Source organism: Anas acuta, chromosome Z (genome assembly GCF_963932015.1).
Source record: "Anas acuta chromosome Z, bAnaAcu1.1, whole genome shotgun sequence".
Taxonomy (NCBI): Eukaryota; Metazoa; Chordata; class Aves; order Anseriformes; family Anatidae; genus Anas; species Anas acuta.
In genome coordinates, this window is record NC_089017.1 from 68,047,458 (window position 1) to 68,063,378 (window position 15,921).

Sequence of the window (15,921 nt, forward strand, 5' to 3'; positions counted from 1 at the left end):
GAGGAAGGTAGGCACCTGCCTTGCAGTCTCATCTTCAGTCCTTAAGAGATCTACAGATAGATACTCTCACCTGTCTGCTTGGCTTCACAAAATGCATACTGTTACCAGAAATGAGTTGTAGTGAAGATTCATATTGAAATGATCCAGGGATCAATACAGAAAAGACAGCTAACTGCTCAACAGTTAACTGCCTTGATTTTATAGCACACTAGGTGCTGGAATTCTGAAATTTAAACATGACTTTCTCCGTGAGAATTTAGGAACATCACCGTATTAATAATCATGAAGTTTCTAGGTTTTCCTGGATACGACTCCTTCCATTAATGTCTTCTGAACTTTTTCCAACCAGGTTACAGCTTGCTGCATTCATGAGTGCATTTTACGTACATGGATCCAGTTAGTTTTTTGGAAGCATTTCTAAGTAGTTTGTGTCAGATGAAAAGACCACGGATGACATGCTTCAGCTCCAAGCAGAAACCATGCAGGCAACACAGAGAAATGTGATCAGCAAGCAGAGAGGCATGTTGCCTGGCTATGCAGTATTCATAGGGAGATAAACCAATAAATAAATTGCTAGAGCTTGGAACTTCATCTTTGCATGTGGGAAAGTTGGGAGGTGACCTCACATCACTTCAGAAACTAGATATGTGACCTCAGCAACAAGCATTATCTGAATCACGGAATAATTCAGGTTGGAAGGGACCTTGGGAGGTCTCTGGTCCAATCTCCTGCTCAAAACACTGTCAGACATGAAATCATATCAAATTGTGCAGGGCTTTACCCAGTCAGGTCTTAAAAATCTCCAAGGACAGAGAATGCACAGTCTCTCTTGGCAACCTGTTCCTCTGAGGTGCCCTCATGGGGAAGAAGTTACTCCTGACATCGATCAGAATTGCCTCGTTCAGTTCATGTCCTGTGTCTCTCATCCTCCTGCTGTGTACCACTGCAAAGAGCCCAGCTCCGTCTCCTCCATCTTCCCTGCCCTGCGGGGTACTGGGAGCTGCAGTTAATTGCCCCTGAAGCTGTCTCTGCTCCAGGCTGGAAGAGCCTTGTCCCCAAAGTTTCTGCTTGCAAGGCAACTGCTCCAGCCAGCAGCCATCTCAGCACCCTCCTCTGAACTCCATCTCCAGTTTCCCAGTGTCTTTCCTGTAGTAGGGGGCCTAGAATCAGACACAATATTTCTGCTGTGGCATAATGAGCGCCAAGGAGAGGTTGATAATCCCTACCCTCCATCTGCTGGCTACACTGCTTGCTGTTCAGGCAGCCCAGGGTACTGTAGGTCTGCTGCTCGGCTTGCTGCCCACCAGGCCAATGGGTTTAGTGAGCGGGTCTTTTGTGCACACACACTGCCACAGCGTACCCAGGTTCCTGAATTTTGGCAGTGTTGGTGTGAGCTTCCTTGACGGGCCTCCTTCGGTGAAGGGTTGGAGCTGGAACAAACAGCTGTGTGAGGATGCTTAAAAAGCTCTTGGGAAGTCATAAATGGGCTCAGATGAAGGAAACTGGTTTCTGAGCAGCGTGGCAGAAAGACGAACCTGCGTGCTGGCTAGTTTGTGCTGTTTCCTCTCCCTGAGCGAGAAATTAGTTGCTGTTTCTTAAGTGTAACTAACATGGCATTCTTCACAGCCTCTTTCTCACTGAGGCCTGGGACTTGTTTGGGGTTTTGAGTGTTAACAGCATTCAAACATTGCATAATATTAAGTAGCTACTTACAGCAAGGATTTTTTTTTTTTTTCTTTTCATTGTGCTTGCTGGGATAAGTAGCATTTCTTTGTGCAGCCGAAGTCCACAGTGCTGCACTCCCACCCACACTTGTCCTGCTCGTGAGCTGACACCTGCAAAGCTCTGCTCGCCCAGCTTTAGGTGGCAGCGCTGCCCTTTTTGTTTCAGCAGGCTGCACTCCCTCGGGAGAAGTTAAACGTGGGCAAAAAATGCCCACAGCATCCGAGCTCTGCTTGGTCACATATACGAGTGCGTATTTTTATAATTTCTGTTCACAGCTGTAAGGGATTAAAACAGCCTAACAGAGATCTGTCTCTTCTTCCCCCAGTAGCATGTTATTCTATTATGTCCAGTTAGTGCTGAGCAAATTATTCACAAAGAATAATTCATCACAGATGTGCAGCTGCTTTATCTGCTCGGGGAATGTCTTAAAACAGACCATGATTTTTTTTTTCTCCCCTTTGCTAACTATTCAGCAGTCACAAATGCTTTATCACGTCGTTAACTGAAGATAGATCAGTAGACTTTAATCTGCAGGGATCATTTCTGCAGGACTTGATGCCATCTCTCAGCTTGTTTAATCAAAGTATAATAGAGCCTGGATTTGAGGTTGCCTGAAAAAAAAAAAATATATATATATATATATTTATATATATTATATATATATATATATTGTTTATCACACAGGATCAGAGTAAAGCTTTTCAGTGTGTCTCCCTAGTTTATTTTCAGTGCTTTTTCCTAATTTATTTTAGTGCACTTTCCTAGGTTATTTTCAGTGCCTTTTTCTTTCTTCAGTTCCTTTTACTACTTTTTTTTTCCAGTGCATTTTCCTATTTTTTTTAATGCACTTCCTTATTTTTTTTATGTGCCTTCTATTTTTTTTGTGCCTTTTTCCATTTTTTTAGCATCTTTTCCTCATTTTTCAGTACCTTTTCCTATTATTTTAGTACATTTTCCTATTTTTTTGACCTTTCTCTATTTTTTAGTATATTTCCCTATTTTTTTAGTGCCTTTCCCTACTTCTTTAGTGCCTTTCCCTATTTTTTAGTGCATTTTCCTATTTTTGTAGTGCCTTTCCCTATTTTTTTAAGTGCATTTCCCTAACTTTTTTTTTCAGGGCCTTTTCCTACTTTTTTAGTGCCTTTCCCTATTTTTTTTAGTCCCTTTCCGTAACTTTTTTTTTCAGTGCCTTCTCCTATTTTTTAGTGCCTTTTCCTATTTTTAAGTGCCTTTCCCTAATCCTTTCTGCAGTGCATTTTCCTTTTTTTCCCTTTTTTTTTTTTAGTGCATTTTCCTAAATCTTTCCAGTACCCTTCCCCAATTCTTTTCCAGCAAATTTTTTTTTCCTTTTTTTTTTTTTTTCAGTGCGTTCCCTGAATTTTTTTCTTCACTCCCCTTTCCTATTTTTCTTTCCCCAGTTCATTTACCTATTTTTTTTTCCCCCACTACCCTTCCCCATATTTTCTCCACACCCTTCCCTACCCCTTTCTTTTTTATTTTTTTCTCCACCGCCCCCAGACCCTACAACCCCCTCCCCACACCACGGCACGCCCCTGGGGGCGCGGCGTGTCCCTTCCCCTCCCCTCCTTTCCCTTCCCTTCCCTTCTTTTCCTTTCCCTTCCCTTCCCTTCCCCTCCCTCCCTCCCGCTCCGTGCCGGGGGCAGGTGGCGCGGGCGGCGGCCGCAGCCCGTGGGCGGGCGGCTCGGGGCCGCTCTCGCTCCTCCTCCTCCGCCGCCGCCTCCGCCTCCTCCGCCGCCGCCTGGCAGCGCGGTGGCGGCGGGCAGGCTCCGGCCGTGGCCCCGCAGAGCCGGGCAGAGCCAAACCGAGCCAAACCGAGCCGTGCCGAGCCTCCCCCCGCCTCCCCCCGCCTCCCCCCTGCCGCGATGTCGGGCGCGGCGCCCGGCGCCCCCAAGCCGCTGCCGTCCTCCGGGCCGAAGTCGCTGCGGGAGATGCCGCATCCCCTGGCCACCTCCAGCAGCGAGGAGATGGGGCCGGCGCTCAGCCCCAGCCCCGACCTGCTGCTGCCCCGCGGCGCCGCCGACAAGGTACGGACCCTCGGTTAGGGGGGTAAAGGGACGCGGTGCCACTCCTCGCCCCCTTCCCTGCCCCAGCACCCCCCTTGCGAGCACCCGAGGGTGTGAGGGGAAAGGGTGAGGATGCTCTGCCAGGGTTGTCTGTGATGGTGCCTCCCGGGGCTCAGCCCCTGCCTGGTTTCGTGCAGCAGGGATGGAGGAAGGGATAGATGGATGGGGGAAGGATGCTTGTGCACGGGTGTCCATGCCTCGCTTTCCCCTTGCTCCCCAAGCCTTGGCGTGTGTCTGTGGTGAAGCACCTGGCCCGTGTGTGCGGGCCTGCGAGGGGATAATCCCGGGTGTGCAAGCATCCTGGTGCTGCCAGCACACCGGTGTCTCCGTGGGCAGGCTTCCTGAAAAGCCTCCAGGTAGTGTGTCCTGGGAGCAAGGGGTGCCCAGAGTTAAGTTCGGGATGAAACTTGCTGGGTGTGAGCACCTCGGGGCCAAGCGCAGCGTGCATGAGATGTTGCAGGGCTGACACCAGGTGCCTGCTGCCCAAGGAACATGCAGGCTTGCTGCCCTCCAGCCTGACACGCTCCCCGTCCAGGGGAATGGGCCGAGGTGGCCTCCATGTGTCCCCTTCAGCTGCCCCGTACCCGTGCATGCAGATGCTGCTGTGCGTGCACAGCATTTGCTCTCAGCTTACTCCCCCTCTGGGAACACACTCCTTCACTCGAGATGCTTGCCGGGGAGTTGATGGCACCCTAGAAGAGGCGAACTCGGAGCGGGGCAGGTGCTGAAGGGTACTTCTCTCTGTGTGAGATGAGATTTGCCCCTGCGGCCCCATTGCTGCCCAACAGGGCTGCAGCAACTGGTTGGTGTTGGCAGCTGCCCTCCGGCTCTTGCTGATGCCCAGGTTTTCAGCCTCCGGCTGCGGTCAGCCTGCTTCCCCCTTGATAGGGAGGTTTCTTGCCTGGTTTTTACACCAGCAGCATAGTGAAGTCTGTTTTCTAGCAGCTTTATGCAGTGCTGTCCTGTTCTGGGTGCTCGGAGGCATGGATGTGCTGTAAGGGGGAAAGCAAAAAGTGGCCGAGGTAAGGGATTTTCAGACTTAAAAGTAGTTCCCTGGTTGACCTGGAAATGGCACTGGGGTAATGAGCCTTGCAGAATAAAGGATTTCCAGTAGGAAGCGAGCAGCATTCTTTTTTTTTTTTTTCTTTTCTTTTCTTTCCTTTTTTTTTTTTTTTTTTTTTTTTTTTTTTTCCGTCTAGCTGAATTAGCAGAAAAAGCCAAGCGTCTGATCCTTCTGGTGGAAGCAGTCCAGCAGCTCTGCTGTGTGAAGGCTATCCCTTCCTCAACTTCACACCTGCAGCACTGGCAAGAAACAAACGGGTTGACTTCTTTCTTGCTTCGTGAAAAACTTCAGTGAGCAAACAGGTGTTCCTAAACTTAATAGCACACTTTAGCTGTCTGAGTAGTCTGGAGAGTGAATGTGATAACTGCAGGTAAACAGAGCCTTTTAGGTGGTTAGTATCTCTCCTCATCTTGATCTCTGGTGGTGGGTCGCTGGTCCCTGGAGAGGCTCACTCTCTCATCTGCTCGCAGCGTGCAGATAGCTCCAGTCGATGGGTAACAGAGGGAGGTTCGTATTCACGTCTGACGCAGGTTGAAAGCTCTGCATCTGTTGTTTATTGATCCAGGAACAGGAGCTGTGCTCGTCTGTTCTCCTGGCCTTTCCATGGGTCTCTTTTGGAGGGTCTGGTGGAGACTGGCAACACTGCAGGAGAAGTTTGGGCCGAAGCCTCTTGTGTCAAGGTGTCTCAGAGTCAGTAAGCCTCTGTAAGAAATACGGCCCTTTAGCAGGACCCTCTAGCAGGGGTGTCCTCTAGCAGAGGGGCAGCACAGTTGCTGACCCATCACCACGCACTGACTGCAGGTTCTTGTTATCTGCTCTGAGCAACCACATCCTAAACGCTGCTGCAAGGTAAATGCACCTCCTGCCCTGAGACTGGGATACTCTTGGAGGGGAAAGTGCAGGAGCAGGGGAGTTTCTCCGTCCTTAAAGCAGCGCTTCAGTTTCCACTGCCACAGCTGCGCGGGCTGAAGTGGTTGAACCTCTGCCATCGCTGCTTTGTGTTCTTTAAAGCACAGTTTTCTAGCCTTTTTGGAGCAGCTGAGTAAGGACACTACCTTATCCTGAGTCAGAGGAACCAGGAGGACAGGAATATTGCCTGCATGTGTCTTGCTGTTTTATTTTTTTTATTATTATTATTCAGACTTGGCAATAATCTAGTAGCTTAGACCCTGCCTGACTTTGAAGTCTGACAAACCTTTGGTTTCTGTTTAAGATCAGTGGCAAATGGTATTAGAGCAGTGAGCGGATCGTGGGAAAGGGAAGGGAAACAGTCTGCTATTTTCTGTGGCTTCTCTGGCTCAGAGGCCCTCTGAGTGGCAATAGATGATTTCTCAAGTACTTTGGGTCTTATCAAGAGGGCTACAGAATATTCATTGTCTGAAATAACGTCTTCATCCTGATGTGTAGGAGACAGCTGTTTTAACAGCCAGGAAACCTTTATTTCTGAGCAGCATCTAACCTCTTAAATGAAGTGGACATATCTGGCTACATGCTTAGGATTCACAGTGGTTCTGCGACAAACAAAACACGTGAATTGTAAGCTCTTATCTCCAAAGCATTTCTGCACTGCCCAGATCTTTCTAGCTGTAGCATTCTGTTCCCCTCAAGTCTAATTGCACAAAACGGTGGTTGCCCTGATGTCTGACCACCACGAGCTTTTTCAGGCTTATTTACCCTTTTACCCTTGGTAGCCTCAAGCTGAAGCTGAGCCTGAGCAGCGCTGACCCCCTGGCATCAGCTGAGAAGGAAACATGCAGGAGGAAGAAATCCCTCAGGGTACGTGGCAGTGTCCAGAGCAGAAATAAAGAAAAGAGCTCAGTTTTGCAGCTCTTACAGAGCTTTTGGAAGGCATGCATGTGAGCTAATTGAGGTCTGCTTTTCGGAGCAGATCTTCTGCAGAAGGTGGTAAGACCAATGGGGAAGTGTCAGTGTGGATTTTTTTTTTTTTTTTCTGGAGGGGGGGAGGAAAAAAAGGAAGTTTGGTTGTGTGTGCCTGCATCACTCTGGTTCACAAGTTTGTCTCTTTTGATGCTGAATTTGCCCTATCCTCTGACACTGGGGATAAAAGGCATTATTAAGAGCTTGCTGGGTTTGGAGCAGAGGTGAGATGTACGTGGTGTGCTGCTGTGTGTTTGTACCCAAATGGTTGTAGAAACATGGTATGACTTGGGTTGCAGCCCCACGGAGGTTTTGCAGTTGTAACAGCCTGTTGCTAAATGTTGGAAGCACCAGGCTGTGCAGAAATAGAAGTAGTGTCCTGTATGGCTTACTTCTGCTGTCCTCTATTTGTATTTTTTGTAGTCCTTCTAGCGTTGTGTCATAGAAGCAGCTTCCTAGCAGGGTGGTGTTGGTTATGCTTCCTGTGGTCTGCACCCAGACTGGCAGCTGTTGCACAGGGCGCTAACTCCCAGTGCTGGGTTCTTGCCTGCCACTCCGAAAGCCCTCATGTCCCGCCTGTGCTGGTGTTACAGTTTGTGTGGATCTCTCCAGTGTATGAGATAACACACTCTGTACGTTGGACTTGGTTTTATGAGCTCATTAGGAGGGAAGACAAACAATAGCTCGGTCCTCTTCATACACACTAGTCTAACGTGAATTCACTAATTTGTCAATTTATGAGGTTTCTCTCTTATAAGTTCTCTGAGTTGTGACTTTTAACTTCAGTGCCTGTAAGCAAAATAGTTCCCTAGATGTGAGCACTTATCCTCCCTCCTCTGCCACGGCTCAGGTGTCCCCTGAATCACACCAGGAAGCATAAAAACCTCAGAGGTTCAGGCTCTGTTGGATCCACTTCAGAAATGTTTTGGGTGAGTTGCCACATAAATAACTCACAGTTTGAAGGTATGGTCTGTACCATTTCCATGGGTTAGTGGATTCTGAGGAGACCACTGACAATCAACGTGCAAGAATTATGACAGCAGGAGGCAGTGAGCTGCAGGTAATGGCCACGCAGTGACCTTTGTCTCTTCCTGCCCCTCAACCCCTTGCTTACCTGTTGCTCTTGCTTTGAACTAATGGTGCTGCTCCCAGCATATATTGGGGCTTAGCGTGAGCTGTGTGCTTGCTAACAGCTGCAGGAGCTGAGTGAACAGCCACACCTAGAGATCAATCAGGCTCGTCCTCTTTTGGACATCTCTGACCACCTGATACTGTTCTTTGTGGCCAGCTGCCTGTAAGCTGTTTTGCTTTTCTTCTTGGAAGATGTGCCTGACTTCTAGTTGGTTATATTAAAGAGTAGACAGCTGAGCTGCGCTTTATTTTACAGGTAGCATGCATCAAGCAGAGTGAATGTGGATTACCAGGCTTGCAATGCACAGCTTGAAATTTGCTAATGCGTGGAGGTGGCCATTCGAACTCCAGCTGGGAACTTCGCTGTACTCACTGAAAGCTTGCTTTCACGTGATCCTGTGCTCATCTGATTCGCTCTGGTGAACCCAGAGGCCTGTGTTAGTGCCTGATGGAGTGAGTATAAATACTTGGTGTGGCTGCTGGAGTGCTTTTTACTTAGCACTCATATTTTGGAGGGGCGCCTGGCAGCTCCCTAACAGAAATATGCTGAGAGTCTTGAGCTCTACTTCCAGCCTCCGTGGTTGCAAGTTTAATTATTGATCTTAACTTCACCCACCCACAAATGAAACCATTTTGCAGTATAATCTGAAAGCTTAAAATAAATCTGCTTGGGCTTCTACAAACCTCTTCCTTCTCTGACTAAATGAGAACTCTTAGATGAGCACTACATTTTGTTCTTGGAGTAGGCTGGAGGTAAATTCTCAGTCTTTGGAGAGACTGAGAATTACAGAAAGTTGGGAACTGAAGTGGGTGAACTCATGAAGCAATGTCAGTGTGGATGAACCAAACTTGCTTCCATTTATACAGGAACGTGAGACTTGACAATCACACAGCAGCTGTGGTTGGATGGCACCTTTGGAGATCTTATAGTCCACCCCTCTGCTCAGAGCTGGGCTAGCTACAGCCGGCTGCCTAGGACTCTGAAGTTGGTATTTGAATTTTTTTTTTTGAATATCTCTAGCGATAGAGACTCCAACCTCTCTGGGATTATTTTTTTTTTTACTGTAAGACTATCTCTTGGAATGCTTTTTTTCTCCTGTTGAAATACAGCAGATTTTGTTTAAATGTATGCCCGCTGCTTTGTGGTCTGTTGAGAGGACTCTGTCGCCAACTTCTGAGCGCCCTCCTATAGGTATTTATCCCCTGAGCATTCATTTCTCCAGGTGCACGGTCCCAGCTCTCTCTTCCTCTCCTCTTACAACATGCTCCAACTCCTGATCTGTCATCTTGTCCCATTGCTGGGCTTGTTCTGCTGTGCCCATGCCTCTTGTACTGGGGAGCCCAGAAGAGGATAATACTCTCTGTTTACCACTGATGAGACACAGGGGGAAGGATCGCTTCCCTTCACCTGCTGGCAGCTGCCTGCCTGAAGCAGTCCAGCAGGCTGTTGGCTTGCTTTGCCATGAGGTATATTGCTGGCTTACAGTTAACTTTTCCACCAGGATTTGGTGTGTGTGTATGTGTGTGTGGTGGTGGCTGTTGCGTTATTCTTCTGCCACGCTGCTTTTTTAAGCCAGACAGACCCCAGCATGTACTGCTACATGGGGCTATTCCTGCCAGGTGCAGGACTTTGCACTTCCTCTTGCTGAATTCATGTTGAATTTCACGATCTTCCTGCCAGCCCGCTTCTCCAGCCTGTTGAAGTCCCTCTGAACTGCCATACAACCATCTGGCTGGCCAGGTGTTCCACCCAGTTCTGTATCACCAGCAAACTCGCCGAGGGTGTGCCCATTCCCATCATGTAGGTCATTAATGGGAATGTTTAACAGGAGCCCTGTTACTGACTCCAGACATACTCAGCTGCTGACTGCCCTCCAGCTGGAGCTTGAGGGATCACAGCAATTCCAGCTCAGCAGTTCAGCCCGTTGAGTCCACTTCACTGTACGTGTGCTTAGCTTGTGCCTCATCAGCTTTTCTGTGAGGATGTTATGGGAGGCGGTGGTGAAAGCCCTCTTCAAGTTGAGATAAACAACATCAGTGCTGTCCTCTTAACCAGCAAGCCAGTCACGTCCTTGTAGATAGTATTGGGTTGGTTAAACATGACTAGACTTGAATAAATCCATGCTGACTTCTCGTCACTCTGTCCTTTACGTGTTTCGAAATGGTTTCCAATCTAATTTGCTTGAATAACTTCCCTGGGTTTGAGGTGAGGCTGATGGGCCTGTAAATCCCTCAGTAAACCTTGGTGGAGAGATGAGTGACATTGGTTGCTGCTGTTGTCCCCCACGCTTCCCATCTTCAGGAACCTCCCCTCATCATCATCATAAAGACAAGATAATCAAAACTGACTGATTAGTGACATCGCCTGGCTCCATCAGTGCTTGTGGGGCCATTTCACCGTGTCCAATTGGTTTGTGTCTGTCCAGTTTGCTGAAATGTTACCTAACCTGGTGGTCCTCAACTGTTGTTAAGTTTCCCTTTTTCCAGACTTTATGACTGGCCCTGGAGGCCTTACATTCTTGAAAGTCTTAACAGTAAAGGCTGAGGTGAAGAAGGCACTGAGGGCGTTGGCCTTTTCTGTGTCCTTTGTCATCAGGTTCTCTGCCCTATTCAATACCAGGACTGCATTTTCCTTATTCTTTGTTTTGCTGCTGATTATACCCACAGAAGCCTTTTATTGTTCTCATCCTCTGCCAGATTCAGCTCCATCCCGCTAATCCCATCCCTGCATGCTCGTACAGTGTCTCTATATTCCTTCTGGGTCATCAGTCCCTGCTGCTGCCTCTTTTGTGCTGGCTTTTTATATTAGAATTTAGTCAAGAGCTCCTTGTTGGTGTATATGCAGACCTTCAGCCACCTTTGCTGGATTTTCTGCTTACTGGGATGGACCAGTTTTGAGGCTGGAGAGGTGCTCTATAAAAATCAGCTGGCTCTCATGGATGCCTTGTCTCTTCCAAACTGTATTCATTCTTCCTTGCAGATCCATGAAGAAGCTAAAGTCTCCTCCCTGTAAGTCTGAGGTTGTGATCCTGCTCTTTGCTTTGCTTCTGCATCTCAGAGGCCTTAACTCCACCAGGTCATACCTACTGTAGCTGAGGCAGCTATCTGCTTTCATGTGCTTCATTCAGATCTTCATTTTTTTGTACGAATAGCTGTACTAAAGTTCAGTGAAGCATCTCCCCTTGACAGCTTATTAATCCCCTGCATGTCAGGAAGTTCTCACTGATGCACTACAAAAACCCATTTAGACTGGTGTCACTTCTGCTGTGTTGTCCCTCCGGTATGTATCAGCACGGTTCAAGTCACCCATGAGGGCTAGGACCTCTGAATGTGAGGCTTCTACCAGTAAATTCCTGCAGGTCGGGAGGACAGAGGGAGGACTGCCAGTTTGGTTGAAGAGCCTTTCTCTTAATAGTGTTGGTTCCTATAGTTGCTGTGGGTCACAAATAACAGTGATTGAGAATTCACTTCAGCATGAAGCTCTTCTCCTGACTTTTGGGAAATTCTGTGGCTTTCTTCCCAAGTGAGTGGAGAGGTTATGCTACGTAATGGATGTAAATGTCCTGAACCACATTTCTTAAGCTGTGGAGCTTTTAGATATAAGCACTTATCTGCCACATGCTTGTCTTGTTCCTATAACTTGAGTTTTGGATGGCTGTTTGAAGGAACTGCTGTCTCTTCTGTTGCCTGGTGTGTGTGCATGCGTGTCTGGCAGGTCATTTCTAGGCAGTAAAAGAACTGACTCAAACCTGGCACGGCTTCCAACTTGCTATCAGTGCTCTACCAATAGTCAAACTGCTGGAGGAATCTAGTATCGTGTTGGTCTTAATGGTGGTGATTAGAGCTGCTTTCTTTAGCTGTTTTGGAGGTGTCCCATGGCAGGGGGTTGGAACTGGGTGGTCTTTAAGGTCCCTTGCAACCCAAACCATTCTGTGATCTTACTGAAAGGACAGAGTTCTTGTCTCCTTACCGTAGCCAGCCTGGGGTGTAATGGTGTGGAAGCACATTCATCAAAGCATGGCATAGTTGCTTTCAGTTGCCTTCATTATAGAAGTAGGAATTTATTGGTAAGGGTGCTTTAGTGATACCTTACCGTATAGGTGCTCTAGAATTATAGTGAAGCTCTATGTGGTGGTCTCTTTGTGATCTGCATCTTCTCAGTACAGCCAATTTCTGTGGAATTTGCAATTCCCTTCTCTTCTGACCAAGGCAAAGGGATGGCTAACACGTGGACAAACACTTGCATTAAAGTAACTGTCTTAGTAATGTTACTTTTTAAAACTTGCCATCTGGTAAAAATGAGCATGGCTTCTACTGTACAACTGAATTACTACTTTGTGGGTCTTATTTTAACTTAATGGAGGGAGGGAGGGATATACTTTGAGGTTTAATTCAGTGTTGCACAGCTTTCATGGTCTTTTCAAAAGCATTGCTTTAATGGCGGTTTAATGAGACAGCACTGAAAACATATTAAAAATGTACATACAGGAACTCAGTTCTTAGCTTCAGCTGGATTTTAGAAGGGTGAGTCTTGGCAATGGCTTTTTGTAAGCCATTGTGGAAAAAGTTATGCTTGGTGGTCGGAAAGAATCTTTTGGGCTGCTTCTGCTGGAACTTCTCGGGCCCAGCAGAGCTGCTGGATGCTCTCTGAGCTCCCTGGTGGGGAGAAGGGGAGAGTCTAGTAACATAGGATAAGCAGATTAAAGGCTCTTTTTTCTGCTATTTGTGCACATCCTTCTCTATAGGTTCCTTAGGGGGTTGTGATAAATGTCAGGCAGCATTGTCCCTGTAACTAATGATCAGAGGGGTAGAGGGTAGAGCCCAAGGCCTTCCTGTTGACGTACTGATCTGGGAGACATCAGCTCCAGGATTAATCTGCAAGCTGTTGTCCTGGTGTCTTTTAGCATCGTGGGCTACTTCTGTGCTATCTCAAATAGATAATCTGGCTGTCACACTAGCCACTCTCTTCCTTATCTGAGATGGGAAGTTGGTCTCTGTAAAATAGGTCAGGAGATGAGACAGGAGCTCTTAAAGTGCAAGGAGATGCAGCTTAGTGTTGCTACTTGAAAATCTGTTCAGGATCTCAAGGACAGTTTAGATGTTGCAACTTGCGGTTGATTTCAGTATGCAGAAGGCGAAGCACCTATTAAAAATGGTATTTGTTCATGTGTATTTCTGAATTAACTTCACTGATACTCGTTCTCTGCAGGCCATGAGCAAGATCTTAAATGCTGAGCTGCCATGACTCCTTAAGCTGTGTCTGCCTGAGCCTGCTGTGCAGTGCAGTTGAGGCTCCAAGCTGTTGTGGCTGGGGAAAATCACTCCCATCACTAGGCTGAAAGGGGACAGAAAGCTGTCTCTGCATTCCACCCCCAATGAAAAAAAAACAAACAAAACAAAAAACACCACCACTGCCACAACAAAACAAACAAACAAAAAAACAACACCAATACCAACTAACCAAAACCCCATACTTTGCAGTTTGTGGCAGTTACGGCCTTAAGGTAACAAACCTCATAGTAAATTCTTGAAAAGCAAATGCATCTCTTTCTCTTACAGTGACTAAGGGTAAGGTAACTCATGGCAGCTAGCTACTAGCAGCACTGCAGTGACAAGCTGGGGGTGGAAAACATGCAGTGAGTTGCAGCTGTTTAATGAGTTAGAATTCCCAGTGCTGGACCAGCCTACAGAACAATCTGACAGATTAGTTTCTGGAATGCGTTTTATGGGAAAATAAAACTAGGGGGGTAGGAGGAGGTGTTGTCTTCAGTTGTAGGTAAACTTTGAATGCCCAATCTGTTGATTCTTAGCCAAGTATTTCACAGAAATCATAACATGTCTGAATACTTATGTTGGGGACATGAATTTGTGGGTCTAGTTGAAATTGTTCTGAAAATAAAGGCAATAATCCAACGTACATACAACAGGCACTGAAAGACTTCAGCCAGCAGCTCTGCTTAGAATGGTCATCAAAGCATAAATTGTTCTTGAGAACATCACTGCCTTGTGACCACATCCAGAGTTTCTGCAGTGTTTCTTCAATGCTGCCATAAGCAGTGGATGAGAAGCTGCTTTGGAAGGGAGAATAAATCCTAAAGACAGACTTCTGCTTGACTCAGGTTTGTGTTTTTATGGGTCTTAAGTTGAAGAGAACTACACTAGTGTATGGGAGAAAAGGCATCAGAAACTCTGTTCTCCAGGGGAAAAAAAAAAAAGTGTAAACAGCATCTGGCTTTACTTGCTTCTAAATGGTGCCCTAAAATAGAGGAGTGTGGACCTTCCTGTGAGGAATAGAACCAGTGTCACCGTCTAGGAAAGGAATGGTGGCAGTGGTTCGTAATGTTGTGAATGATCAGATGGCTTATGGGCCTGGCTCTTTGTTCTTCTGTGCTCTAACCTCAAGCTGACCTTAAGCCTGAAAAAACAAGCTCTGCTAAACCACCCTAACACTGCATGTCCGATGAATGCTAGTAGCCTTTCAAATCCAAAATACTGACACGTGACAAAGCTTCTCCCTGTCACATTTACCAAGGAAGCTGTTACTACACTGCCTCAAAGCTGTGTCCTCACAGAGAATTGCTGCCTTACCCTGCTTTAAAGGAACTGGCTGTATCCTTCTGAACGGCATCCTAGGATCAAAAAAAATACCTTTATGTCTGTCTGTGTAGTTGGTCTCGCTTCTTCAGTAACTTTGAATGATAGGATGTGTTTCCTGAAAAGAATATGCTGCAGTGCAGGTCTTGCTCAAGGGCAGAGAAGTCTCCTCCCCCTTGGTGCTGCATATGGTGTTAGCAACAGCTATTTTCTACAACTACAAGCTCAACAGTGAAAGCACTGACACATTTAGGAGTGGTAAATTACTACTATAGACAATACTCAAACCCATGCTTATCTGGGTAGAATTGGCACCTTTGCTGTAGCTTTTTAGATGCTAGTATAAGGCCAGCTGGAAGTGAAAGTCGTGGTGGCTGCCAATACAAAGCTGTGTTTTGGACTGTCACCAAGAAAATCCCTGGAAAGATTTTAATCAATACCACTTATTGCCAGTGATCAGCTGGGGCTCTTTAGGATTTGTATGCTGACTTTCATTTCGCTGACCACAGTGCTTCTGGATCAGTATGCTGCATGTGAAGCTGTGTGTGCTAGCTGTCTGTCTGTGCCACATGGCTGTCACAAGCCTAGGCCATATATATCAAAGGTGTTTCTGTAGACAAATTAGACTGTAAATCACATAACTTGTTTCTTACCTGTCTCTCTCCAGATTAGTTGCTTCTCATAGTGTGAGGAAATACTGCACGGGTGATTTTCCTCGCTTGCCTTCCTTGAAATGGAGAGTGAAGCAATTTAATTTTTTTTTTTTCTTCTAGCAGATAAACACTTTGTTTATTTCCCCCTTATGGAGCAAATGCAATTTTGCTGGAAAATGTCTTGTTTATCAGCAAATGTGATAGAGGACTATCTCTTACACTGTACCTGCATGAACTGAGAGCTCCCTCAAGAACACACTCCTCCAGCTCTTCCAGAGTTTGAGACGAGAACATGGGGTGAATAGATGGTCTGACTTGCGGTCGTGAAACTCTACTGATCCTGTGTGGGGGGAATGCTTATAATGCAGCCCATTTAAAATGGTTAGCACAAGAAACCCACATCATAATGCAATATGGAAATGTATCATTGCCTGTTTAAATACAGTACTGATCAGGATAGAGTGCTTTTCAGCCTTTTATAATCTTTTCTTTCCTTCCTGTTTCTCCTTCTTCTCCCCACCTCCTTCCTTTCCCCTCCCCCCCCCAAAAAAAAATACCAAAAACAAACAAACAAACAAAAAACAACAAGCCACACCTTTGCATCTCTTTGCATTTTAAAAATACTGCTTTTCACTCCTGGGAGCATCTCAGCTGTATCAGTACTTTGGTATCACTGGTATCAGAAGATGAAGTCTGACCCAGCTAAATCTGCTTCTCCGACTAGAGCATGAACAGGAAAAAGTGATGCAGGGTATGTCTGCAGAACTTTGACACAACGCCGTTTGTCTCTAGG

At 46.6% G+C, this 15,921-nt stretch overlaps 1 protein-coding gene across 1 annotated transcript in view; it reads left to right on the forward strand.

Moving 5' to 3' along the window:
* The first annotated feature begins 3,378 nt into the window (after window positions 1-3,378).
* The window catches only part of SNX30 (sorting nexin family member 30), a 52,277-nt gene continuing 39,734 nt past the window's right edge, over window positions 3,379-15,921 (forward strand). Inside the window, exon 1 of the mRNA XM_068666554.1 lies at window positions 3,379-3,770. Coding sequence (XP_068522655.1) covers window positions 3,609-3,770 — 162 coding nt within the window. The 5' untranslated portion in view covers window positions 3,379-3,608. The remainder of the gene's footprint in view (window positions 3,771-15,921) is intronic.